This window comes from Condylura cristata, unplaced genomic scaffold, assembly GCF_000260355.1.
Source record: "Condylura cristata isolate star-nosed mole 26May11 unplaced genomic scaffold, ConCri1.0 scaffold00017, whole genome shotgun sequence".
Taxonomy (NCBI): Eukaryota; Metazoa; Chordata; class Mammalia; order Eulipotyphla; family Talpidae; genus Condylura; species Condylura cristata.
This window is the reverse complement of record NW_004567118.1, coordinates 13183657-13193883: the sequence shown is the minus strand read 5'-3', so window position 1 is coordinate 13193883 and position 10227 is coordinate 13183657. Positions and strand designations below refer to the sequence as shown.

The following is a 10227-nucleotide window of genomic DNA, read 5'->3' as shown; positions in this document are numbered from 1 at the left end:
CCCCCGCCGCCCGCAGGGCCCCGGCCAGAGCAGCACGGTGAGTCCACCCGGCCTTCTTGGCCATTGCCCACTACCGGGCACACTGCGTCTCTGGAAGTAACCGCCACCTCCCCGGGCGTTTCCGCACTGCCTCACCTTGGAGGTTTCCCATATGGCCCCGGGGCCCACGGGGTCCACACCTGTGCCTCCGTGCAGTAGGTCACGTCACAGCTGTGGCTCCCCCTTTCTGCCTCCTCTGGAAAGAGTCTGAGCTCGAGGCCGTCCGTGGCCGCTGGCCATCCAGGGCCTCTTCTGGTGGCCTGCTTTCTCCTCTTCCTGGAGCCCTCTCGAATGTCAAACCGTCATACCCATTTATGGCTTCTTGAGACCCAGTGTCTCCACTGTGAACATCTAGAGTAAGTTGTCCATTGTGGAAACACTGGGTGTGGAAGAAACAAAGAAGAGCTGCTTTTGCTCCAGTGGGAAGCAGGACATTACTACACAGGGTGCCTATTGTGAAGGTCAAAGGCTAAGAAAATTTAGACCATTATACCAACCAAAGGAAAAGGTATAAGCTACCTTAAGTGGAAGTTTTTCCTGGAGAGATGCACCACCTTCTACCCACTGACACCGACAACAATATTTTAAGTTCCAAGTAATATGTAGGATTATAGACATTGTTCATGTATTCTTACAAGCAAAAGCATTGACTTGATATTTTTCCTATGTCGAATGAATTGGCCAGACATTTCTTTCACTTTTAACTAGTTAGAAGTTGATGCTTATTTTAGGTGCTGTGATCAGACAAATTAAAAGCAAGAATTGTTTGTCAAGTTTTAGTTAAAAGGAATTTTAGAAAATTCCCATTTACAGTCTTTGAGTTTCTCACTAGTGGCCATAGTCTTTCAGTATTGAAAGAATTTTGTATATGTAAATCTTGTATTTACTAAAAGTTTAAAAGCTGCAGTAGGAAATGTGTAAGCTTCTGTTGCTCTTTTCAAGAAGATGACGGTGGCACATTTCTCTGTTTAAGCAGTCCATTATATAAAGCGGTACCAAGAAAGCAGTAAACAAAAAGGAGAATTCATTCTTTACCTTCAACTAGGAGAATAGCAGGACCATTTTCAGCATGTTAAAGTAGATTTAACACAAAGATGCCGATGTTATTTTTCGGTTGTAGAAAGCTTTTAAAATACAACAAAAGAAACATGGTTCAGTTTAACCTATGCCCAGGTTTATGAATGAGATAGCACTTTGGTCATTTAGAATTTAGAAGTTAAGGAGTTTAGAAGATAAAGTATTAGGTTAGAGTTCTAGTAACAAGTTGGAAAAATAGCAGTGGCATAGGAATGTTCTAAAGGAATTCTAATTCCTTTAAGTCCTCTATGCCCTTCCTGGACCACCAAACCACCCCATGTGATGGACATTGATTTTGGTGGGGAAAGGAATAGAGATGATAGCCTGGCATACGCTTGGCAGAATCTCTGATATGGATGTTTGTTTTTCAGGTTATATATCTGGTGTGTATAAGGGGAAAAGACTGGAAAATGTATTCTTGAGAGAAAGAGGATAATAATCACCTCAAACAAAGAAACCCAGCATATACATACATAAAAACTAACTTGCTCACTTTTTTCCTTCTTCTCTCATTTTCTTTTTTTTAAAGATTTATTTATGTATGCATACAGAATTGGGGTATAGGCCAGAGGTGCAGGGGCGGTGAGAGGGACCAGAAACAGAGTGGGGAGCAGAACAGGCCAACTGTCATGTACACTGCTTAGGAGAGCAGTGGGTGGGTCAGAGAGGTCTGCAGCGCCACGTGGGTCGCTTCTGGGCTGCTGGGGATAGAACTTTTGCTGAAGCAGCTGCTGCTATCTTGCAGTGCTGCATCCTAACCTGTGCGCCACCAGGGAAAGCCCTCATTTTCTTTTTCTTAATTAAAAAAATTTATATCTCTATTTAAAACAACAATGTTTACTTCCCCCCTTCTCTCTCATTTTCTTTTTACCTCATGGGTCTCATTCCCAAGTTGTAGTCAAAGGGTGTGTGTAGTCCATTTTAAGAAGAAATGGAGAGGCTGTCTAGGATCTAGTTTTCTTCACTTAGTGGTCATTTAAATGATTGTTGAAGAACATACAAATTTAATTAATATTTTTTCAATATAAATAGTACATGAATCCACACATACCTAGACTACTGTAGTTTTCATGCATTTTCTTTCTTTTTTATCATTCTACCTATTGGTATGTGCAAAAGCTATGTCAGGTGTGGTTGTCTAGACCAATGGCTTGGTCGACTAGGAAACTGTGTTACTGATTTGGATGGGATGTAATCTGAAGTTTGAAAAGACTAGTCAACCTTGTTTTGCTTTAATTCCATATTCAAGGTCCTTGGTTCTTCCACTTTCCCAATTTTTATTTAGATTGAGTCTTGCCTTGCTTATAGTCCAGACTGCACTGCGCTTTCTTAGTTTCCATTTTACTTTGTGTTCTACCTTAGCTTATGGTTTGAATATCTCTCTTTTTATAGTAGAATTTTCTGTTTTAGGATCTAGTTCTTTTACTTAGATCCATTGGGAAGCTGATCTGTTCACCTTTCAAGAAAGTATTTGATAGAGAATATGAGAGTCATGGTTTTTTTTGGTCCGTTTTTATTATTTTGTTTTTAGTGGCTATTGTATTCTGTGGTATTTGTTAAAAAGCTGTAAATTAAGTAACAAGTCTGAGCAGTAGGTAAATCTGGCTTTTCCTGAGGATTGATGAACTCAGAGTCACTCATAGAAGGAGTAGAATCTTTTAAGAACAAAAGTCATTCTGCCTGACATTTCAAGAATTCTGGATTTAAGCTTTGCCATCTAGATCTTAAAGACTTTTTGAAGAAATATAGGTGATATTCTGTGAAGTGATGTACCTCATTAAACCCTGAGATAATTCTTAACAGAAGAATAATAAAAACTGAAGTATTTTAGTTTTTATTAAAAAGAAAAACATTTAAAGGAATGTCTTCCTGATCCTAACAGTATTCTTATGTTAGCAGCATCTAAACTATATAAATACTTGACTATCACTCAAAATTTGTCATGGTGGAAACGATTTATATTTTAATGCAGATCTAAACCAGAATATGGGAAATCAGAAATTCTTTAGTTACCTGCTTAATTAAATATGAAAGTTCATCAACAGCTTAGCTGTAATGAGGGTAAGAAGAAGGATTACCCAACAAGTGGACCTAGCAATTTGTAGTTTTAGCATGGGAAGCTGCAAAGAGAAGTCAAGTGGTGGATAGTCTTGGGTACTCAGAACAAAATGTTTCTTTAGGTCTTTTGTCTTAAAGAATTGTTATGGGTGAGTTTAAAGTATGACTACATGTGAAATTGTTATTCAAGTAACATAAAAACTGCTTTTTGTGCTTTAGAAGAAAAGTTTATTTAAGAGGTATATCATTTTTTTTTCTGATGACACAGCTCTTGATTTCTAAGACTCTAGAATTTATGTATGTATATGTATGTGTTTATTTTCAGCATTAGTGCTTTATATTTTAGATGAAACTAAATGATATAAGTAGAATAAAAGCTGTATAATACATTGGGTTTACTACAGTTTAAATATTTAAAAAAGTAGTATTTGAGTGCTCTCTATCACCATGTACTTTAACAGATGAGTAGCACATACATTAAATTTTCTGCCTGTCTTTATATTTAATAAATAGACAGAAATTTGTGAACCATGTAATTTAATACATAAAGCTCTCTCAGGGAATAAATTAGGCTACCTTTAAGTTCAAGAACTATAGTCAATAAAACAAGCTCAGCTTGCACATTTATATTTCACACTTTACTCATTACATAATATTGCCATTTATCTTCTTTATTTCAGTGTTTTCGATTCCTTTCTACATTGCTAGATGAGAGACAGCAAATGTCTGAATCTTTGAGCCTGGGTAGCTTTTTAATAAACCCTCCAGATGATTCCGATGGGGATTAATGTTTGAGAGTCACTGTTACCTGGAATATTACACTAGTTGAGATACTCTGATGAAAAAGACCATGGAAAATGACTGGTTGGTTGAAGGAATTAGAAGAGAACTAAGTCAAAAGTTTTCAGGCCTGACTTTTTGGCAAAGATTACCATTAAAGGAAAAAAAAGTTGGGAGGGAGCAGAGAAAAATAGATTTCTTTTTGGTTTATGCTATAATTCTTATTTGTTATCCCTTTTATGTATATGGTTGAGTACTTATTTTCATACCTATTACTAAGGTTCCTAAATATTTTGAAAGACTGAATGAAAATTTTAAAACTTATAGAAAGTAGCTTACAGACTGGAAAAATCTGGTTTAACCAATTGAGGTACAAGGTAAGATGGCTGGATTATCTGTGAAAGGCTTTGAACATTGAATATTTGATTTAATATTTGATTAAATGTTAAGAGATCAGCCATTTTGTCTTTTATGATAATGGTATTGAGAACCAAATAAAAGTTTATTTTTTCAGCATTACATGTTTGTTCTCATACAAAATAAACTTTATTGTGTATTAAAAATTGCTGAGAACTCAGCGTATTCACTGGTGAAGAGTAGTGTATATTTTGTGGCTTTTGGTTTACTACATCTAGTGGTGTAATACAAAATTAGTAAATTGCTCTTCCTCTTTTATGCAGGACCAGTGGCTGTAGGACAATTCCACCGGTCATTCCGGCGAGATAGTTTGTCTCCTTACTCCTACGTATCAACTTCATCCCACAACCACAGTACTTTCCCTCTGAAAGGTTTAGATCGGACCCCGATTCCTCCTAGAACATGGCAGAACTCCCTTGGAATGCACCCAGGACAAGTGGAAACGTCTCCCACTTTTTCAGATAAAGGGGTTCCATTTCCTGTACTGCAGAGGTTTCCAACTGAGGTTACCTATACCCTGCAGCCCAGCGCCACATCCGTACACATTCAGCAAGGTCCTCAAACAATGGTCAGCTCCTCCCAAAAATATAGTAACTACACACCCTCAGCGCAGTACTCCCAAGCCTACTATCCAACAGGTATGAGAAATTCAAGTTCAGTGGCTTCTCTTAAGGTATTTTGTAATGAGCATTTATATTTTTAAATGCATTTTTGCATGGTTAAACAAAAATAGTAGGAATATGCTCTTAAGAAATATCAAAGATTTCTCATCATGGCATATTTTTAAGCAATATAGATAACGTTCGTTATGATGTTCCTAAGGTTGTGAAAATTCTGTTGGTACATAAAAGTGTATGTTTTTAGTGAAATTTTCTTATCCTCAAAATATGTTCAGCAACGAAATGAAGACAGTGCACCAGAACCTTGCTGTATAACTCTGATCTTGGTGCATTGTGCTTTTTCTCAATATATATATCTTTCATGTTTTTTAATTTTATAGGTAAAATTATCTAATATTGTCATTTTAGTATCTAAGTTATAGAACTTAGTAAACGTAATAAAATAGTATACTCTTCATCGATTAAAACTAAGTTATACACTTTAAATATAAATGCAGTGGTGCTTTGATAATGCAGTCCTCATATTATTAATCCTAGTCAACTAAGAATTGAGAGTAGCAGAGAGAAGGGCACCCTGACAATAACAGTCTACCTAGAAGGGTACTGAGGTAGATCTCAAGCCATGACTTGGGAGTCCTTATTATAGTGAACATATATTTAGCTGCTTGGGGATCGGGTTGTGAGTCTTTTGGAGGGAATGAGATACCTTTTTGTAAGCATACAGCCTTACCATTTCATTCACGTTATTTTCTGTTTTGCACAAACACCATAGTATTGGTTTCATTGTGTAGTGTGCTTTACACATGAATGGGACTATAGAGAACAGACAAAGGTAAGCAGTGAGAAAAAACCAGAACAGAAAAGGGGGACCTTCTTTCTCCTACGAGTTAAAAAATCTAGGGACATTAATTTTCTCAGATATGTAGATCTGGAAGTATTTTCTGGAGGTATTCCTCCCAGGCAAGACAAAATCAATAGCTAAAATAAATAGAAGAAATGTCAATTAGATAGGGGTATTAAATTTTTTTTTTTTAAGTTTTAAGTCTGGTTAACTATTCTATTCGTAGCATTATTTGCTTATTTTCTAGCTGAACATCCAACTATATTCTTTTAATGTCGGCTTATTGCATGCTCCCTAAATACAGCAGTAAAAGGGAACTGATTTCTTTTCCCAAAACATTTAAGTTTAGTAATATTAAGATAATAAAACACAACTTAAATTAGATGGGTCTTAACAGATTTTTAGAACTGCAACTCTTGTAGGAGAAAGAAACTATGGAATATGGATGGTTTAGCACTTTTAGTTGTTTTGCCTATTAGAAACTTTTAAGAAGTTTATTTACGCTTATACACAGAAAAATGTTGAGACCAGGTATTCTTCCAGATTTTCATGTGCTTCTTTGAAAAACAAAAGTATTTATATGGTCTTTAAAAGTAGAAGATGAACAACTTCATGTTGTAATTTGTATATCTATGTAGAGCAATTAATAGGGTCAGATTTTTATTAGTGGATAGTTTAATTCAGTATTTTTATAAACAAGCCAGGGATTACTATCTAATTATAATTTTGGCTGTATTCCATGTATGCATAGACTATATGTATATATAGAGAGACTGTCTTCCTAATACTTGCTTTACATTCTGTGCCCCATCAACTTGACAATTCCCTACCTTCCTCTACCCCCTTTTACTAATAAATGTTTCTCTTTCCTTTCTCAAACTACTGAAAAATCAAAAAGTTCCAGGGAGTTGAAATTTGGAAACACTGCAGTTAAGGCAGTTAGAGATTTAGAAATCAGTTAAGCTGACTTTCTAATTTGGAACTTTGCAGGCATGTGCCTATTGACATATTAGTGATGGTGGTTAAGTTCCATGTTATTAACTGTTCTACATTTAACATACAGTTGATTATGGCCTGGGTTATGAGCCACACTAGTCTGTACAATGTTTCTATGGGGAAATGTACTCAGTCTAAATGCCTCTTGGAATCTCCTAGTTCTAAATTTTATGAGAATCACTTGTGTATAATTTATCAGAAAACACTATGTACAGTTAATATTATTCATTTATTGTAGAAATGCAGATTATTAAATTAACTATGATTGCAAGTAAACTGATAAATTGAAAATTGTCTCCAAGAGTTCAAGGTAAAGACTGGAAAAGAGACATTATAAAGAATAAGCGCTGCTGATGGCTGAATAGTATACATTGTATACAGAACAGTCTTGTGTTACCTGAACTTTTGATTTGTCTTTTTTAATAGGGCTAATTTAAATGACTATATTTCTGAGATTAGGAGAATAAGGTGTCTCATGACTTCTAAGATGTAGGGTAGTTCTGTGTTACAATGTAGGCAAAACTGCTTTGAACATTCTACTTTACTATATAAATAAAACATTGTGATATTAAAGATTGAAAGACCTATTATTGAAAAGAAAGTACCCCCAAATTACTTTATATTTATCCTTAATTTCTCCAAATTTTAGGTGAAGGAAGCAAAAAAGTAGTGAGCAACTGAACCAATATTTACTGAATACCTGTTTGTGAAGAACACAGCGTAACATAAAACATTAACATAATGAAAGACTTACCCAAAGTTAAGTAGAATATCAGTCCCAGAGGCAGCAAATAATCACTCCCAAAGTGGCTAATTTTGCAGTAATGGTCATATTTAAAAATCTTTTCAAAGTGAACTATGTGAGGTTGGATCAAATTTTAATAAAGAAACAATACCCAGCTTCACTTAAAAGTTAGTTATATTGAAAATAGGCCTGGATCTGATCTTCATATGGTGTAACTAGTAAAATTTGAATTTTGCAATACCTCACAAACTACTAGTAAAGCTAGACAGTGAGGGGAAAAAATTGCTGTCAGACTGACTCAAAATGACTCATTTGAATCACTTAACGTTTGTCATTCCTCTCTAGAAGCATCTGTTCTTTCTGCCTAGCCTGTTTTTTTTCCGTCTTACCATTTTTTTCACTCAGCACTTTTTCAAAGACAAAGTGGTGTAGATTCAGTACTGTTTGACTCGTTGGTCTTGACATACTTTGAATTCAGTTTTTCCCTCTGATGTTATTTTACTAATAGACTACTATAATTTAATTTCTTTGTCTTATTAAAAACTTCATTTTAGACTTAAATTTTACTCATTCTCTGTACTTTGGACACAGATAAGACTATTCCTGCATCTATATTTATGTAGAGACCTATATTGAGATATTACTTTCCATTGACTGAGTTATAATGCTGAACTGATGTAAAATCAACTTTGCTTTTTTCCCCAAAGCTGAGTTTTAAGCTCAAAGCAGTGATTAGCAACTTGCAGCTGTTCTTCATCTCTAGTTTAACAAAACTTAATACAACAGTCATTATGACCAGGCACTGTTCTGAGTACTTTCCAAATATTAATTCACTTGATCTTCACATCAACCTTATAAAATAAATAATGTAATTATCTTCATTTTATAATTAGGAAGCCAGGAACGCTAGGTGGAAGCAGGACTGGGGAGACAAACCTAGACTATCTGACTTGAATCCATTCTTTTGACTTCTGACCCCTGCGCCTGCTTGCTTGTTTAACAAGGAAGGATATTACTTTCTTTTGAGAGACCATTTTTCTGGCATATCTCTTCCCCAGAGTTAATTACTGCCAAAGCAGGTAGACAACAGAGATTGGTGAAGGGGCCTACCCTACTATACTGCTGTTGGTGGTGAACTGCCCTTGGTTTATTGACTCCTCCTGCCCTTGCAGAGAATATACTTCAACTGCTTGAATTGAAGCTGCAGTTTAGGGTGTCTGAGGAGCAAGACTTCATCTAGCTCATTTTTATATCCTCTTATTCCTAGCACAGTAGTTGGCTATAATATCTTTAGTAAAAATTTATTGACTGGAATAAAATAACTTGCATTTCAACTTTACAATTAATCATTTGATATGATCCCTCAATGGATTATTTCATGTCACTCAGCCTCAATTTCCCTTTCCACAAAATGATAACAATAAGAAATTTTAAAATGATAGTAATAATTTTAGGGTTTAAGTAGCTTTTATACAATTTGAAGCACTGTTTACATAGAAAGGATAAAATACTTTTAAAAACTGTCTTTCAAATGAGCCAGATATTAACACTTTACAGGCTAAAGTAATTTGTAAAAATATATACTTTCTCTAAGGTACATATGATATTTTTATTTTCATTCAAGGCTATATATTGTATTTTTTTTTTTTCTGAAATGACTTGAGTAAAAAACATTGCTTATTATTGTTTTAAAGTACATTTAAATTCTGAAAATTTAGTTTGTTTCAAACCTCTAATCCTACATAATTTATGTAAACAATGTGGAGCCTGGTGTTATAAAACCTTTGATATTGTTGCTCTTGTGCTCAACTTTTCCGAAAAAGTCTCATTATGTCTTTGGGAAAAGACATGGCGTAGGTACACCCGGACTTTCTCTTTAACTGAAAGGAGAAACTAAGCAAAATTATATCTCTCTTTTTATGGAGGTAAAATAGACACAATACAGAGTCTACTATTTTAATAATTTTAAAAGATTTATTTATTTAGGCATACAAGAAGTGGGATGTTGGCCAGAGCAGTGAGGGATGAAAGGATTCACTGGAGACAGAGTGAGGACCTGAGGCAGTTCTACTGAGATACACTGGGGGGAGCAACTGGCCAGCCAGGAGAGGGCTGCCTCACCATGTGGGTTAGCTCCCTGGCTGGGGGTTGGGGATCTAGGATTGAGCTCTTGTTGCAGTGGCTGGTGATAGCTTGGTACAGCTGTATCTTTAACCCCTGTGCCACCAGAGAGTCCCTCCATTGTAGTAATTTTTAAGTATGTACTTCTGTGGTGTTAAATCCATTCATGTTGTTACATTGTCATTCCTACTATCCCTCCCCAGATCTTTTTCATTTTTTCCAGCTGAAATACCCCCTACTTCCTGGCACCCACTGTTTCTGTTTTACTTTCTGTCTCTATGAATTTGACAACTATAGGAGCTGCATATAAGAGAAACCATACAGTATTTGTTCTTTTGTGATTAGCTTATTTTCATGTAGTGTAGTATCTTCAAAGTTTATTGGCATTGTAGCATGTGTCAAAATTTCTTTACTTCTATGCTGGATAATTTTCCATGGTATGTATGTACCATATTGTATGTCTATTCTTTCTTCTAGATGCTGAATTGCTTCTACCTTTAGACTTACAAATAATGCTGCTATAAATATGAGTG

General features: G+C 35.4%; 1 protein-coding gene across 1 annotated transcript in view; it reads left to right on the top strand.

The window, feature by feature from the left end:
* Positions 1-10227, top strand: part of HSF5 (heat shock transcription factor family member 5) — a 35818-nt gene that overhangs the window by 638 nt on the left and 24953 nt on the right. Inside the window, exons 2-3 of the mRNA XM_004684421.1 lie at positions 2-37; positions 4635-5009. Of these exons, the coding sequence (XP_004684478.1) occupies positions 2-37; positions 4635-5009 (411 nt within the window). The remainder of the gene's footprint in view (position 1; positions 38-4634; positions 5010-10227) is intronic.